Raw genomic sequence first — 17,339 nt, forward strand, 5'->3', positions numbered from 1 at the left:
GTGTGAGTTTCCCAGTAGGGGTTGTTAAACGGGTGCTTCCATCCTGTTTTAAAAGTAAATTCTGAAAAGCAAGGTGTCCAACTTATTCCTCCACCTAATTGAGGGTTTAAAGTTAATAGTTACCAGTTAATAATGTCCATGGCTCTCTCTATTTGCAGGAGATAAAGAAGAAGAAAGGAATAAAAGATGAGGTGCAACTGACTAGCAAGCAGAAAGAATTAATGCATGCACAGCTGGAAAAGGAGTCTCAAATAAGGAAACGATTGAAGGAGGCAAGTTTTGATGATCTTTTTTGCCAGCCCTGCAGCTACCAGAGTAATTTATGGTAATCCTTCAAATTGTTTCTCTTACAGCTTGATAATGAACTGGAAACAGCCTTGGGACTCCTGGACACTGTTATCAAGAGAAAACCTCCTGGTCTAACTCAGTACATTCCTGGTCTCATCAGCTCCTTCTTGCCACTTTTTAGATCGCCTTTGGCTGCTCCAAGAATTAAGGATCCTTTTCTTTCCTTAGCTTCCTGTGTCATGCCTGCTCGACTTAAAACTTTTGGTTAGTATTTGCAGTTGCTGTTTAAGGGCAAGGGTGCATGACTTTTATGGCAGGGTGGTCAAAATCCTCGCTCTTATAAGCTGTGGATCATGACCGTATACCACAGATAGGTAAGGAAAAAACACTATGGAACAGTGTTTAAAGAGCTGACTGCAGTGTCCTAGTGATCCCACTGCTGGACAGGTCTTGGTTTGGGCTGACATCTTTAGAAAAGCTTGGAATTACTGAAATTTCATGACGGATGTTGCAAAACAAGAAGTTTGCTCCTTGTTGGAGGGAATACACAATAGTGTTCATACAGCAGAAAGTGACTCTTCTGAATGGAAATGTCCCCTATAACCCTTAGGGCTGTGCTTCCATCTTTGCACATCTTTTGCAGCCTGGGATGTTTCCTAGAGCTTTGTTAGAATTCTTTGGTCTGTGTTCAGGGGGATTGTTCTCAAGAAATGTTTGGTTTTAGTCTTCTCATATTTTTCTTATTCTTTCGTACCAGGTACTTTAGTGAGCCATGTGACCTTGCGTCTGATGAAACCTGAATGTGAATTGGATGATTCCTGGTGTCAAGAAGAGCTGCCAACTGCTCTCAACAGAGTTGTTAGCTTGCTGCATGCCCACACCATTCCTAGCCGAACAGGCAAGGGAGAAACAGGTAAAAGGCACTGTAGATCTTAACCTCCCTGCCCCCCCCAAATAACTTAGTTGTTTTAGTTTTCTTGGTTTGTATGTTTCATAGGTGAGACTTCACTTTTTCTCTTTTTAAATCCAATAAGTCTTTTCATAGATATGAAAAACTGTAACTTCCTCATTGATTTTTTTTTGTGTGTGCGGTGGCAGTAGTAGAAAATATATTACAATTACAGTTAAGTGTAAAAATGAAACAGCAATAACTTTTTTCTTAAAATGGTTCAGACAGAAATAATAGTAGTGAAATTAAGACTCATCTTTGCTAAGGACAGTTCTTGCATTTCACCACCACTTAGCATAAGTGATTCAGTGAGACTAAGTGGAAAGACAAAATAATTGCTTGTTATCTGAGATCTCAGCAGAGAAGTGCCTGTGGCGGGTTCTTGTTTTCTACGTAGTACTGCAGTTCATGAATATTTTATTCTGGCACGGTTACAGAAGAAGCAGTTCCTTTCTACTTCGTAACATAAGGGCAAGCACCAATATTTTTATAGTTCGAGAGTATGATCTGGGCTAAAATGAACCCAGGGGTTAGTTTTAAAATAGATCAATTCCAAAATCTGCTTTATGATGGGGTGTGCAAGTACTTGTATCACTACATGCTAATAGATAAGAATTCTGAAGAGGTTGGAGAAGTCTGCTTCTTTTGGAGGCAGGGATGACTTAGTCCGTCTTTACAGATGCGGTGTTCTGTAGTGATAGAGGTGGTTCACCCAGGCTTTGGAGCTGATCATCATCTAGCTCGGTTAGAAACTGCTGTGGTAGACAGTTTATAATTTTTTTAAAGAAATCCAGGATTCCACTTGGTCCCTTACCCCAGTAGTTCAATTCTGCCCTTACAGTTCTGTCGCCAGTCAGATCTGCAGTTTTGTGACTCTGACTTAAATAATCTTTACTGTAGAGCAGGAACAGTTGACCATGTTGAGCACCACTTTAGTTCTCAACGTCTCTGTGATAATTCAGTGTCTCTGTTATGTCATACATTTCCATATTAATTGCAGGATCATTAACATTTGAATGCTTATTTCCAGAAAGCAGTGAAAGTATTTTGAATGTTCTGCCTTCAATATTTCTTACAGTGCTTATTTAAATGAATATCTGATTTTTTTTTTTTACTTCTCTGGCAAGAGAAAGGCAGTAGGTACCATAACACTTTGTTGGACAAGTCAAGTTGTATTCCCAAATAATTTTTCCTCAAAGTTCTTAAAATGCTTTTGAGTGCTGTCTTACACAATACTGTTTAGTGGAAGTTAGTTTCTTCAGTTACCATGATACTTAGGAGAGACCACACGTCTTTATACTGTCTGTACATGGTAAAATTTATCATTCATTGCTGAAATGCCAAGATACGTTTTAAAATACCAGCTACTCTTTTAACAGAACATTTATCTTCTCAGATAAAGCCTTCTCCTTCCTGCTGCATGTAGAGGGACAGTTGCTTAAGCCTAAAAATATCTGGCCAATAATTAAAAAAAAGCGTAAAATCAGATAGTGAGCAAACAGATAGTGAGAAAAATCTCACATCCGAGATAGCGGGTTTTTTACCTAAACTATTCATGTTAAATAGTTAGGAGCTCACAGTGTGTTTGGTATTTAATATTTCTCTCTTGAACTACTTCTGCAGTATGTATCTATGCCCTACATAAGCTGACTAATACTGCAGTATTGTATCTGCAGTGCTCTTCATCTGCATCTTAGAAATCTAAATTGTGGCATTCTCTGACAGCACAGATAGGATGTTGAAAGCAAACGTTTTCCCTAGATATCCAGTACTTTAGTTTTAACAATATATAAAAGCACGACTCCAGCTAGAGGCCCACGGGCATATGTTCAAGAATACATTCTACACTTAACCATATATATACTCAGCAAGTAAGTAGTGCTGACAGTTTAGCTTGAAACCAAAAAGAATCATTCTTTCTTTTTCTTAGTTGTAGCGTTCAGATTTTCTTTAAACTTTTTGCTTTGGACTAACTGGAAGACTGAAACAAGCACTTGTTATGTCCCATAGCCAAGCCCCGGTGAGAAGGAAGAATCAAAGTCTTTAACAACAGGAATCCAAAAGCCTTATTTTTTTCTAGGGGGAAGAGGGTTTGAGCCTTGTGCCAGAATTAGAGAAACCTCATTCTCAAGAATCCAAATGAAGGCTGGAGTGACAGGTTTGTTAGGTTGGTAGGAAGTGTTTAAAGGGAATACAGCTGGCAAATAAGCTGCTACTTTGGGACAAAGCAACTTTAAAAATGAGTTAGTTAAATAATATCAGATCCCTGTGTGGATCCTGTTGCTTAGAATAAAATTGACCGTAATGTTTTTTTAGTTTAATTCAAGTGAATTCTCAGAGAGTGTACATGCAAACTTAATGCAATTTAAATATTAGATTTTTAATTTCAACACTGATTGTGTAATGATTTAATTTTGTGATGTCTCCCCCATCCCCTGAGTATGGTCTGTATAGACAAAACCATGGTTTTGCATGTCCATCTACTTTAACCCATTGAATTGTTTCAATGGATTTTGCTCAGCAAATTGCATTTGCTTTGTGCGTTTTTTGAAATATTATAGTATTGGAAGTAATTTGTAATTCTAAAATGACTTTAATTAAAGCCAGCTCATCGATATAGCAAGCAAGAACATTAGGTAGATCTGAGTGCCAAATGTCAGTGTTGGAGCCCTAATGTTGCTGCCACGAAGTGGCAAAGTGATAGGGACTCAACAGGTGGCAGGCTATGCAAGCTGCCTTCAACAGGCTGAGCGTTGTGTCTGTATGGGCTAAGTCCAGGTACACGAGACATCATCCCATAGACACTGTGTTTTTAGGGGCACAGAAATACTTAGAGTCACTTAACAGGTTTGTATGTAAGATTGAAGCTGGCAATATCTGTTACAACCTACAGAGTGTACATTTTGCATCAGTCAGTATTATAAAATGGTGAGCAGTTGTGCTCACAGGATTCTTTCTCCTTTTCACAGGTGCTGCCCCATTATCAGCTCCAGCATTTTCCTTAGTTTTTCCTCTCCTAAAGACTGTTATGATCGAGACGCCCCATAACAGTGAAGACAAGGAGGAGTTCCTGGTCAAGATTCTGCAGATCCTTACGGTTCACGCTCAGCTGAGATCGTCAGCAAATGGCCAGGCTTTGCTGGTGGATGAGGTAAGTGAGAGCTGTGGGGATGAGGTCACCTTCCTCTATGGCTGTAAAGCTGAGGGATGGGATGAAACACCTAATGTGTAAACTGGATAAAGCAGATTAATTCTACTAGTTAGTTAACAACGTACGACTGTTTTCTGTCACAGGTTTTGGCTGTGTGCCTAGACCTAGGTTTTTATTGTGGTTCTTAAATAAGGACGGCCATACACAGGCATAGTTCTTTGGAGTCACAAGACGTGGGTTTTTCTCCCCTCCTCCTCTTTCAGAATGGCCCGGAGTTGCTGCCCCGAAGGGACATGTTGCTTCTGCTGACCCGGGTGATAGGAACAGGTTCTCCACGGTTACAGGTGAGTCCTGAGCTTCATAACCACTGTCAGGATTCTGCCTCAGTTTCATCAGCATCTAACCAAGGGAAATACATCCACCTGGTCCCTGAGGCTGGTGGTTGATATATTATCATTTGTCTCCTATGTTTACGGTATTGGGGGGGGGGATAAAATACCTGTGTCTTTTTTTCCTGTGAGTTTTACGCATCAAACATTCTTCAGTTTTCCCCAGGTGTCATTTTATTCCTTCTCTAAGGCCTTGTTCAGTCAAAGAAAATCTGTAGTCACTCCCTGGAGTGACCAGCAGTAAAGTTTGATCAAAAGGATGAGGTGGCAGAAAGACAAATAGTAACAAAAAGGCACGGGATTGGACTGAACTCTTCAGTTCTTATTTTCATCCTGAAGCCTCGTCTCTGTTCTTTCAGAATTTCTTTGCTTGTGATAGCACTCAATGCCCACCTGTACTTCCTTTGATCAAATGCAGAGAAGAAAAGGGCAGTGGTGGAATCTTTAATGCTTCCTCTCGGCATTTCAGGTTCTGGCTTCCAACGCACTGACCTCCCTGTGCACGAGTAGCAGTGGGGAGGACGGCTGTGCCTATGCGGAACAGGAGGAGATTGATGTGTTACTGCAGGCCCTGCAGTCCCCGTGCATGAATGTTCGAGATGCAGCCCTCAGGGTAGGTGGGAACAACTCATGGTTACACTGACTTCTTTCATTTTTGGGGAGGTGAATCTTCTCCATCACTGTTGAAGAGAGGCTTCGGCTGTGATCCTAGTCCTTGGGCGATATGTCTGCAGTAGGAGGTTTTAGCTACTGAATGTTAATGCTATGAGTAATGCTTTTTGTGCAAGATTTACCTGGTGGAAAGGAGTATACTCTGGGTCTATCCACACTTTTGTTTTGTTGAAACAAGTGTAATTACAACAGCTTACCATTTTCTATTTAAAATTGCATAGAGCTTAGTCTCAAAGGGAGAAGCTGTCAAAAAATTGCTTTGTCTATATTGGGCCTTGTGTTTTTGGAAAGCTTCAGGCTTAGTCACTTCAAAGAAGATAAAACCAAAAAAACTGAGGGTGCTTTCTTTTTCTTTGCCGTCAAACAAATTTCTTTTTAGCTCTCCTGAGCTAGTTTCTCTGTTCTCAGGAACAGAAAAGACTGTAGTCACCAGAGCACAACCTAGTGCTGCACAAGTGTGCATGAATTTTGATACTTCCAACCACTGAGAGCTTGACTTGGCAAAAGTTTTAAGTGTTTTAAAGCGTCCGTTTGTAAAATCAGATATTTGCACTGATTCTCCTGTAAATTAATTCAGGGACTGATGGAGCTACAAATGGTTCTACCAACCCCAGACAGCGATGAAAAGAATGGACTGAATCTGTTGCGTCGCCTTTGGGTAGTAAAGTTTGATGTGGAAGATGAGATACAGAAGTTGGCAGAGAGGTGAGAGTTATTCCCAGCTGACTGGATTGTAAGGGGGCCTCTCTGCTGTTCACCTTGTGAAGCTTTATAGGCAGGGGCTTTGCCTCCTGGAGGCGGAGGGCAGGTTTGGGTCAGCCTTATATTGCACGTAGCAGTGGCTTCTCTACCTGAAGGGTGATCTGTGGCCTCTTTGTGCGTGCTGCAGGTTGTGGGAGTCCATGGGTCTGGAGCTGCAGCCTGACCTCTGTTCTCTGCTGATCAAAGATGTCATCTACCATGAAGAGGCAGTGAGACAAGCAGGTGCTGAAGCCCTTTCCAGAGCTGTAGCTCAGTATCAAAACCAAGCAGCAGAGGTTATGAATAAACTTACAGAGATTTACCAGGAGAAGCTCTATGTAAGTACTCTTGTCCCAAAGGGTTGACAGGCCCAAGCTTGTGCTGTATTTTCTATTTTTTAAAGATCATTTTTCCTTTTGTCTGCTCTGAGAATATGCATGAAGCTTACTGTTGCTGTTTGAGCTCATCACAAACGTTAATGTATTGGTCCTCAAGTTAACAGCAAGTAATGGCACCATTGCACAGGTGAATGATATGGCTTAGGTGATACAGGAAGACTGTGGCAGAGCAGGGACTAGAATTAAGTTTTTTTGGTCTTAAACTAGCACTCTGCTTGTTTTTTGTTATGCTCTTCTGCTAGTGGTATCATTACCTCTCTGCAGTATTTTAAAAATGGCATTGCAGGTATGCCTGACAGTATTCTCTGCGCTTGTGTCCTTGGAAAAGGCATTCTGATGAAATTTCCCTCCTTGCAGAGGCCACCTCCAGTTTTGGATGCTTTGGGACGAGTGATATCTGAATCACCACCTGACCAGTGGGAAGCAAGGTACAGTTATCTTCATGTTTATCTCCTCGCTTCCTGTGCATCCAATGCAGTGTTCCAGATTTTTATTTATACATCCAGGCAGTGTTTCTACACTTGTATTTCTATAAGGGAATGTTCAAGGACAAAATACACGTAGTTATATTGACTTGCTGATTTCATGGTTCCTTCTTGTTAAGAATATTTGTGCCCCTCAAGCAGGCTGGGCACTCCAAATTGAGATGCTCTCACTTCCGTCCAAATACTTGGTGCTATCTTCTCTATGCCCTTCTGTTAAGAACAGGATCTTTCCCAATTAGTCTCTCTGAATCTTGTCCTATCTTAATGGATTCCTATCTCTGTATGGACAAGTGATTGTTGCAAGAGAATCAGGCAGCAGTGCTAGCCCTAATGAACTGAAAAAATTCCAATTTACATAATTACTTTTTGTCTACTTGCATGCCCTATACAGGTCTAATTGGAGATCTTGTTTGCTCTCTTAAGCTAATTTGTTTAGTGCTGATGTACGCTGTGGTACAGCTGCTGTATTTCAGCAGTAGATAAAGTGATCCTGATGTCTGTGTGTTGGCCCAAGTATCTGTAACGCTTAATCAGCATAAAAGGCATTATTTGGCTGAAGGACTGTTGTCCTTTTGGGAACCTGCAGCATGGGGTTATGTAATGAAATGCACTTAGCTTGGACACTGAAGCCCTCTAATTTCATAGCATCTTTCTCTCTTAATTTCTTTAATGTACTGTTGATAGCAGATGTGTTTGAGACCTCAAGCAAATGCTGTCAAAAGTCAGTAAGCTCACTCAGCTCACCACCTTTACAGGTGTGGCATAGCGTTGGCCCTTAACAAGCTCTCACAGCATCTGGACAGTTCTCAGGTGAAGCCACTCTTTCAGTTTTTTGTACCGGATGCCCTGAACGATCGCAGTCCTGAGGTCAGGAAGTGCATGTTAGATGCAGCTCTTTCAACACTCAACACTCATGGCAAAGTAAGTCTGAATGCTTCTCTCTCTAGCAGTGGGAACAGGTGGGATGAAAATGTAGATACCGTGTTGGAGCCCATTTATTGATGTATTTTTCTTAGATGGTGATGTTACTTGTAACAGCTGAAAGTTTCATATAGTAGGATTTTTTTGATCAGTGATGTTCTGTTAGTGACTAGTGTTGGTTACAACCATGATTCTGTCATTGATATAAAAAAAGAAATAGCCCCGAATTAACTGGAGTTAAAATGGTATACCACTAGAGTAATAAGAGTAAAATTATACCACCAAGTAAAATTATACCACCAAAGGTGATATTTCCCTTTCAGGCCTCATGGGAAGCAAAATTTGAAAGCTTTCAGATCGTTGGCTTAATGAAACTTCATAACAACTGAAATTATTCCAAGAACTAAGGATCATGACCTTCCTCACAAAGATGTGTTAGATGGGAGAGGTTTAGGGGATGTAAATTGCTCGTCTCTTTTTTCCTCGTGTGCCAGTCACCTCTTCTGGACAGTCCTCTATATTCCTGTTAAGCTCGGTGTTTCTGCTCTGTTATCACTCTCGTGTCTTGCAACTGTCTTTATGACTTCTCTTGACAGGTGATGACAGTCAGAGTATTTTCATTATTTTGTCTTCCCTTCTGTTTCTTAGAAAAGCAGTGTGAAGTTTGCTTTACCTTTCTGTTCTTTCTTTGCAAATGGAACAAGCAAAAGAGCGGGTGCTCACATTTAGGCTAGCAGTCTTGCTTGGTAACTTGCACTGCTTCTGGCAGAACGTTGTGCTGACAGCTTTGGCGATCTAATTTTTAAGGACTAACTTCTCTCTAGCAGGAAATATTTGTTGCCTGTCAGGATGACACAAGGTTTTATGTGATGTGGCATATTAAACGAACTGTAAATACTGTCTGATTGTTTGGTTTGTTGGCTCAGAGAAGAACAAACAAGTCCACTGAGCATAGCAAATCTCATTCTGAGTGGACTCTAGTGGCAAGTTCTGTGGTTTTGTTTTTCAGGACAATGTTAACTCTCTCTTGCCAGTGTTTGAAGAATTCCTGAAAAATGCTCCTAATGATGCCAGCTATGATGCTGTCAGGCAGAGTGTGGTCATTCTGATGGGTTCACTGGCAAAACATCTGGACAAGAGTGACCCTAAAGTGAAACCAATTGTTGGCAAACTGATAGCAGCCTTGTCCACACCATCTCAGCAGGTGGGTGCCTTCTTGGAGGAGTCCCCATGTTCCACGCAGAGGCAGGTTAACACTGATGTCAGAGAGATGAAAAATGGCTCTGGTGACAGACAGCTCTCATCGTGGGTGCAATCTCAGGGAAAGTTACATTAGTGATCAGTATATTGTGATCTGACAGCTGGTGGATTGTTTTACAGGTTCAGGAGTCAGTGGCAAGCTGTTTACCACCACTGGTGCCTGCAATTAAGGAAGATGCAGGAGGAATGATACAGAAGCTGATGCAGCTGCTTTTAGAATCGGATAAGTATGCTGAGCGCAAAGGTGCAGCTTATGGGCTGGCAGGCCTGGTGAAAGGCCTTGGCATCCTTTCTCTCAAGCAGCAGGAGATGATGACCACGCTAACCGATGCTATCCAGGACAAGAAGAACTTCCGTCGGCGTGAGGGTAAGGAACTTTTCCTTCTGAAAGGCCTTTCCTTCTAAATACTTCACCTTTATCTTGTATCTACTACTGCTATGGTCATGTTGAATGATACCTTGTGCTTTTCTTTACATTTATTTTACAAAAGTTTGCAGCATAGGAAATGAGGGCTGTCTGTCATGAAGCCACTAATTGTGTACAGTGTCCTAAAACTGGTCTGTTTGTGTTGTGGTGGGAGAAGGTTATCTGGTCCTAGACAGTATGTTTGTACTCCTGCCTCCTGTTTTCAAAGGCAGGTGTTCCTAGGTGGGCTTCTGCCTCTTGAGGCAGTACATACTCAGCTGGTCTAGAGTGGCTTTCAGAACCTAGTTCTTCCTTGTGATGCTGGATGTTTCCTGTCCTTATTTGTGTTTACCGAAGCTAGGAGTCAGGACTGTTACATGGGTTTAATGCTACTGGGCCTCTTGCTGTCCTTTCTGAGACCACAGATCTCCACCACAGTGTTTGCCACAAGTGCAAGAAAGCAAGAGATTTTCAGGCTGAGATTTGAGGGATTTTGGAGGAATTCTACAGATATCTGGCAAATTACATGTGCTCTTTCCATTCTCTTTAAATGAAGTTATGTTTTCCCTTGACTATCCCTTACGTTTATTTTCCTCTGACTATCCTTTATGTTCATTTAGGGGCTCTGTTTGCCTTTGAGATGCTCTGCAGCATGCTTGGAAAGCTCTTTGAGCCGTACGTGGTTCATGTGCTACCTCACTTGCTGCTTTGTTTTGGAGATGGGAACCAGTATGTGCGAGAGGTAAGAGGCCGCAGATTTCTGACAACATGCAGTTAGGAGAAAACAGAAATGGAATGGATATGAATGCTGTTTATAGTTAAGCAGATTGAGAAGGTGACACATGCCTTGAGAGGCCACTGATATAACTTGGTCTTCTTAAAAACTGAAAGCATTTTATTTCAATGGCCATTAACTGGGAGCTACTTTTGGCTAGCTGCATTGTTGGAGTTAGACACAATTTTACTTGAAGGCTTTGTTCCCATTGAGTCGTTGAGTGAAGAAGGAAAAACCATGTTGTGACTCCTTGTAAATGTTCTCTTCTCCTTGGAGGCTGCAGATGACTGTGCCAAAGCAGTGATGAGCAACTTGAGTACTCATGGAGTGAAGCTGGTTTTGCCATCACTTCTTGCAGCACTAGAAGAGGAATCTTGGAGAACCAAAGCTGGTATGGACCAATATCTGGCTGACATGACTGACAGTAACTCATAGTTACTTTTGCTGTTGTTCCCCTTGCTTATTCGTGCATCCTTACAGATGTAAGGATGTAGGAATAAGCACCTAATAATAAGTACCCAAATAAGTACCAATAAATACCTAAAGGGGGCTACAGGAAAGCTGGGGAGTTGGGGTTGTTCAGCCTGGAGAAGAGGAGGCTCCGGGCAGACCTTATAGTGGCCTTCCAGTACCTAAGAGGGGCTAGAGGAAGGCTGGGGAGGGACTCTGTCAGGGAGAGTAGTGACAGGGCAAGGGGTAATGGCTTTAAACTAAAAGAGCGTAGATTTAGATTAGATATTAGGAAGAAATTCTCTACTGAGAGGGTGGTGAGGCACTGGAACAGGTTGCCCAGAGAAGCTGTGGATGCCCCATCCCTGGAAGTGTTTGAGGCCAGGTTGTTGGACGGGGCTTTGAGCAATTTGGTCTAGTGGGAGGTGTCCCTGCCCACAGTTGGAGTTAGATAATCTTGAATGTCCCTTCCAACCCAGACCATTTTATGATACCTGAGCAAATTATCCTGGAAGATGCAAGGGATGCTTTTTATCCGTCATCTCTCCAGAAGGAGTCCAGAAGCTAGATGTTTCCTTTCCCACCCCCCCATCCCACCTTTCTTTTCCCTGGTACTAAACAAAACAAAAATAGTTTTTGTATTTTAAAGTGCACAGAGTGGCTTAATGGATTTCAGCCATTCTGTGTTCTCTGCTGAGACCACTTGTAGATTTGAGTTTGAGGTGAATCTTCTCTTATTTCTTCTTAATGTTATGTATTGTTTTGCAATTTTTTTCTTTCTTTCTTTTTGTGTTCTTCATGCACAGGGTCAGTGGAATTGCTGGGAGCCATGGCATACTGTGCTCCCAAACAGCTCTCCTCCTGCTTACCCAATATTGTGCCAAAACTTACTGAAGTGCTCACAGACTCTCACGTGAAGGTGCAGAATGCGGGTCAGCAAGCTCTCAGGCAGATTGGGTCTGTCATCAGGAATCCAGAGATCCTTGGTAAGAACTGTCTGCATCTCTAGTGCCGAACAATGACCAGGGTTTATAATAGCACAGTTTATGTTCACTGCATTTAGGATTAAACGTGAACTTCTGTAGAAATGAAGCTACTTCTATAGCAGTATAACATGAAAGCTTCACAACAGCTGTCTGCTTCAGGGCTTTTTGTGAATACTCCTTTCTGTTTTGTCAGCTAATGTTGTTAGGGTTTTCTCTGTTCTATGCTTCTGAATGCTTTAAGAGGATGTAAAGCATCCTGTGAGAGAACACCAGCTCACTCTGGCATGTGCTTTTGTTTTATGTACAAATAAAGTCTTTTCTCTCCTTTTTAAAAATGTTCAGCGATCACTCCAGTTCTGTTGGATGCTCTCACTGACCCTTCCAGGAAGACTCAGAAGTGTCTGCAGACTCTGCTGGATACCAAATTTGTCCATTTCATTGACGCTCCATCGTTAGCTCTTATTATGCCGATTGTGCAGAGAGCTTTTCAAGATCGTTCCACAGACACGAGGAAAATGGCTGCGCAGATTATTGGGAACATGTACTCCCTGACTGATCAGAAGGTACAGTACTGAAGGAGCTTTCTAACTGTGTGCTATATTTACTGTGTAGAAGCTAAGGGAGAAAGCACGGGGGATAATTTATTTGGTTTGGGGATTTTGTTATTAAGGTAAACAATATTAGAATCCAGGCAGCTTTAATTAAATGTATGTAAACGAACAGGCAGTGGCTATAAAGGCAGTGAAAATTCTCAGGAGCTTGAGACTGTTAGCTTTGCACTTGCCTCATCTAGGTATTACCAGATTTATCCCTGCAAAAGAAGTCTTTTAATTTTTGCCATATATAAAATGCCCTAACAAATAAACAAGCAGAACTACTACCAGCGAAACACTGATCAGTTGTTTACAAATGGATCCTGGGTTTGTTTGAAAAGTATTTGTACAACCTCACTGTAGGCTAAAGAACCGTGTTTAATTTTTGTGCTGATAATCTCTATATTTAAACCTTGTGTAAATGTTAAGTGTTGGATTTTCCTTAGATACAAAGTGCTAAGTTATGGCTGAGCATCAAAAAGGTTTCGAGTGGTTTGCACGGAACTGGTGTTCTTTCTTCTACTTAGAGAACAATCCAGTGTGCTCATTTTCAGGGTTTTAAAAAGAACTGATTGAACTCTCAAGATGTTACGGGTGATTGCTAATAGTAAGGGGCTGAACTGCCCGTTACATAAAGATGATTTAAGTTTTTCTCATTTTGAATCTACTACTTAATCTTTGGGCTCTTTGTTTCAGGATCTGGCTCCTTACCTACCCAGTGTGACTCCTGGACTGAAGGCATCTCTGCTGGATCCTGTACCTGAAGTAAGTCTTCTTGTATAAATACCATTTCAGTGCATTATGTTAAACTTTATCATCATCTTCTGTAGATCTGTAATAAGGCTGACACATCTCTGTCTTAGTAACTTTGACAGGGTATTTTACAAATCTCTTGTTTCTCTTGTCTTTTAGGTGCGTACAGTGTCTGCAAAAGCACTGGGAGCCATGGTAAAGGGCATGGGAGAATCATGCTTTGAGGATTTGTTGCCATGGCTGATGGAGACACTGACATATGAGCAGAGCTCAGTGGACCGATCTGGTGCTGCTCAAGGTGAGGACAGCTGTGTCTGAATACGGAGCTCAGGCTTTCTCTTACTGAATCAGATTAGCTTTGTTGTTTCTGGCATTTATCAACTCTGTTACTTGCTTTTTTTCTCCAGGTCTGGCTGAAGTTATGGCTGGTTTGGGGGTGGAGAAGCTGGAGAAACTTATGCCAGAGATTGTAGCTACTGCCAGTAAAGTAGATATTGCTCCACACGTGCGCGATGGTTATATCATGATGTTCAACTACCTGCCAATTACCTTTGGAGACAAGTTCATTCCATATGTTGGTCCCATCATCCCTTGTATCCTTAAGGTATGTAGCAGAGACCTAAAGAATTCTATTTGTTAGCAGATTAAAAAATAAAAAAGCCTCCAGAGTATTTTAAGCGTCACTTCCAGTAATTGTGAGACAGGTAGGTATTTGTTCAGCATTGCTGGGCTATAAAAATACATAAAAGAATTTAATTTATAAATGATTTATTCTTCCAAGTTATTTGCTTGCTGTCTTTTGTGGTCACTAGTAATTTCTTGAAATCACGTTTGTCCATTCACAACTCTATGGTTCGTTTACTTTTCATGGCTGAGAGAAAACATCTTTTTGTTTTCCTTCTTGGTCTTGTATATTGTGGTGGAAAAAGAAAACAAAAAACAGGTTTCACAGACACTTCTCTCTCTGTTCAGGCACTAGCAGATGAGAATGAGTTTGTGAGAGACACTGCCCTGCGCGCTGGCCAGAGAATCATAAGTATGTATGCTGAGACTGCCATCGCGCTTCTCCTGCCACAGCTTGAGGATGGCCTGTTTGATGATTTGTGGAGGATAAGGTAGGGTATATCTTATCCACAGACTTTCCATGCTTAGAAAACTGGTGTCATTAAGACTTTGTTGCTTCTCAAGCAAGTTCAGAGACCTCCTATGAAGCAAAAGCAAATGTCTCTTTTTGCTTGATGATTGAGTATGATGCCTTATAGCACCGAGCCTGAGAAGCCCTGCCAGCCATGGATCAGGTTTCCTGGTACCTGCAAAGCATTCCTACTAGATTATTAATTCTGATAGCAACTCTGACAAGCACTTCCAAGGTAGCTGATGTGGCAATATTTAGTCGCAAACATATTGTTTCTCATTTTTCAAAGTGCTGAGTAAGGTATTTTTTGCTTGTGTATGGAAATGTGCAGTGGAGCGCTCACAGCTAATAGCAGTTGCTCAAAAATTAGTTGTACTAAGAGGCTTGTGTCAGCTGAGTGCTGATGGTTGCCTTTATCCCAGGTGAATGTCTTTTGGGTTGGCACAGATACTGGCAAAGTCATCTTCCTTTTCAGAATCCACACAATTCCCTGATATATTATTTTGATACAGGAGCTCTCTCGTCCTGTCTGGCTTGGAATTCATTCCTTCCCCTTCTCTCCAGCATGCTTGTTCACAGTCATGTAGGCAGAATGATCTTACATATCAGTCCGTACAGCATTTCAGTGCTGACCTAACTCTTTGCCTTGCATTTTGTTCATGTTTCTATTTGATGTATTGCTGTACTTGGACAGGGACTGCCTGATTACCCTGTTTGTAACACTTGACTTGCTTTCTGTTGCCAGGTTTAGCTCAGTTCAGCTCCTTGGAGATCTTTTATTCCATATCTCAGGAGTGACTGGAAAAATGACCACAGAAACTGCCTCAGAGGATGACAACTTTGGAACAGCCCAATCAAACAAGGTAAAGCTGTTCCTGTCTGTTGTGCTTTTTTTAAAATCAGCTTGGAAACCTGCTGGAAAGACATATTGAATAAGCATGTATCTTGTTCTTTTTGGAAGTTTCAGGAGTGGATAATACAATTCTGTGCTGTTTCTTTTCAGGCTATCATTAATGCTCTTGGTGTGGAGAGGAGAAACAGGGTGCTGGCAGGGCTGTACATGGGCCGCTCTGACACCCAGCTGGTAGTGCGTCAAGCCTCCTTACATGTCTGGAAGATTGTAGTCTCAAACACTCCTCGCACACTGCGTGAAATTTTGCCAACCCTCTTTGGGCTTCTGCTGAAATTCTTAGCCAGTACTTGTGCAGATAAACGAACGGTGAGAAACTGAGTAATGCATTCCTGTTACTGCAGACCTTACAAACTAATTCATGAAGAACACAGGATCATTTTTTTATGAATCACTCTAAAGCCATAATGAATTTAATTGGACTGAGAGCGAGTGTAAGAGTTCTCTCTTTACTGAAGGCAACTGTGATGGCAGTAAAACTATTTTTTATATGACTACTTGTTATAGTGCTGTTTCCATTGCTACTACTCTGTCTATACCATAAATGGTAGTTTATAGTTAAAAGCTAACTTTTGCTCAAAATTCAGCTGCTTAAGTTTTATAAAACAAGAAAATAATTAATTAATTTTGGGGGCATAGGTTGCGGCACGGACACTGGGAGACCTTGTCCGGAAGTTAGGAGAGAAGATCCTTCCTGAAATCATTCCTATTCTGGAAGACGGACTGAGGTCAGACAAGAATGATGAAAGACAAGGAGTCTGCATTGGGCTGAGCGAGATAATGAAATCTACCAGCAGAGATGCGGTAAGTTAAATAAGGAAGGTGAAATCTGCCATTTCCTAGGTATTTGTTACAATGCTGCTGTTGCAGTAGAGACACAGAAATATAGTGACAGTATTGGACTTCCTTTGTGGACTAAATTCAGGACTTAAAACTAACATGAGCTGCTGTTGAGGCAAATGTACACATTTGCATCTGTTGATATATTTAAACCATCGCACAGTTCTGACTTTTATGAGCTATCATAATAAAAAACATCCACATGGTATCCTTAGAGCACTGTGAATCTTTGATTAATCCTTCTTTTCTTCAGGTATATTTCAAGCAAACAGAAACTTAGTGTCTGCTGTGTAAATTCCTGTTCTTAAGTATTCTACTGAGATGCACGTGTCCATTGTGCTTTAGATATTCTGTAATTTTATCTCTACGTTTTCAGGTACTGGTTTTCTCCGAGTCCCTAGTTCCTACCGTGAGAAAAGCTCTGTGTGACCCTCTGGAAGAAGTCAGAGAGGCCGCAGCTAAAACATTTGAACAGTTGCACTCAACAATTGGACATCAAGCTCTTGAGGACATCCTGCCATTTTTGTTGAAGCAGCTGGTAAGCATTACTCAGTGTTAGTCAACAACTTAATGATGTTGTGGGACAAGTTTTGAATGACTAGCTTAAAGGAGAGGCAAGCTTGCATTGGCAGACCCTTCCAGGGAGTGGCATCTCTACATTGTCTCCTCCTAGTCATGCTAGCCATCAGCAGGGCAAGTCTTGTGGCTAAAGTACAAGCCTAAGAATTGCTGCATCTGGCTCTGCTAGGAAATTGCCATTGTCACCTCCATAAATTGGCCACCATGCATGATATGTCACATCAGAAAAATGTGACGTAAGAGCTTGTTTAGGTTTTAGCTATATAATAGAAGAGCATTTTTAGATAGAAGGACCTGTGTAAGTACTGGTTATATGATCACGTGGTGAATTGTCACTTGAAACAGGGTTTAGCTTGGTGTGTCACAAATCATGTCTCAGGTTTATAATGTTCTTTCTCCCTGTAGGATAATGAAGAGACATCTGATTTTGCTGTGGATGGTCTTAAACAAGTTATGGCTGTCAAGAGCCGGGTGGTGTTGCCTTATTTGGTGCCAAAGGTACAACTGGAAACAAATTTTAAGCTTAGAGCTATGTTTGTATTCTATTTTCTGCCAGATTTCTTTGGACTGATGACAAAATATTTTGAAATTTTCTTCCGATTTTATGCTCAAAACATTGTCACTGCGGTTGTGATGCACTCATACTTAAAACTTTCTC

The 17,339-nt window shown here is 41.4% G+C and overlaps 1 protein-coding gene across 2 annotated transcripts in view; it reads left to right on the forward strand.

Annotated features, from left to right (window-relative positions):
* GCN1 (GCN1 activator of EIF2AK4) overlaps nucleotides 1-17,339 on the forward strand; it is a 43,689-nt gene that overhangs the window by 15,990 nt on the left and 10,360 nt on the right. For both annotated transcript variants that reach the window (XM_083803768.1, XM_083803767.1), the window contains exons 23-47: nucleotides 159-272; nucleotides 354-552; nucleotides 1,046-1,201; nucleotides 4,207-4,388; nucleotides 4,652-4,732; nucleotides 5,247-5,390; nucleotides 6,027-6,154; nucleotides 6,339-6,528; nucleotides 6,946-7,016; nucleotides 7,829-7,994; nucleotides 9,004-9,198; nucleotides 9,375-9,621; nucleotides 10,281-10,402; nucleotides 10,712-10,826; nucleotides 11,692-11,871; nucleotides 12,214-12,434; nucleotides 13,161-13,229; nucleotides 13,377-13,515; nucleotides 13,625-13,821; nucleotides 14,190-14,332; nucleotides 15,098-15,215; nucleotides 15,356-15,571; nucleotides 15,902-16,066; nucleotides 16,479-16,640; nucleotides 17,087-17,179. In XM_083803768.1, the coding sequence (XP_083659894.1) occupies nucleotides 159-272; nucleotides 354-552; nucleotides 1,046-1,201; nucleotides 4,207-4,388; nucleotides 4,652-4,732; nucleotides 5,247-5,390; nucleotides 6,027-6,154; nucleotides 6,339-6,528; nucleotides 6,946-7,016; nucleotides 7,829-7,994; nucleotides 9,004-9,198; nucleotides 9,375-9,621; nucleotides 10,281-10,402; nucleotides 10,712-10,826; nucleotides 11,692-11,871; nucleotides 12,214-12,434; nucleotides 13,161-13,229; nucleotides 13,377-13,515; nucleotides 13,625-13,821; nucleotides 14,190-14,332; nucleotides 15,098-15,215; nucleotides 15,356-15,571; nucleotides 15,902-16,066; nucleotides 16,479-16,640; nucleotides 17,087-17,179 (3,813 nt within the window). The remainder of the gene's footprint in view (nucleotides 1-158; nucleotides 273-353; nucleotides 553-1,045; nucleotides 1,202-4,206; nucleotides 4,389-4,651; nucleotides 4,733-5,246; nucleotides 5,391-6,026; nucleotides 6,155-6,338; nucleotides 6,529-6,945; nucleotides 7,017-7,828; nucleotides 7,995-9,003; nucleotides 9,199-9,374; nucleotides 9,622-10,280; nucleotides 10,403-10,711; nucleotides 10,827-11,691; nucleotides 11,872-12,213; nucleotides 12,435-13,160; nucleotides 13,230-13,376; nucleotides 13,516-13,624; nucleotides 13,822-14,189; nucleotides 14,333-15,097; nucleotides 15,216-15,355; nucleotides 15,572-15,901; nucleotides 16,067-16,478; nucleotides 16,641-17,086; nucleotides 17,180-17,339) is intronic.

Source organism: Anser anser (genome assembly GCF_964211835.1).
Source record: "Anser anser genome assembly, chromosome: 18".
Taxonomy (NCBI): domain Eukaryota; kingdom Metazoa; phylum Chordata; class Aves; order Anseriformes; family Anatidae; genus Anser; species Anser anser.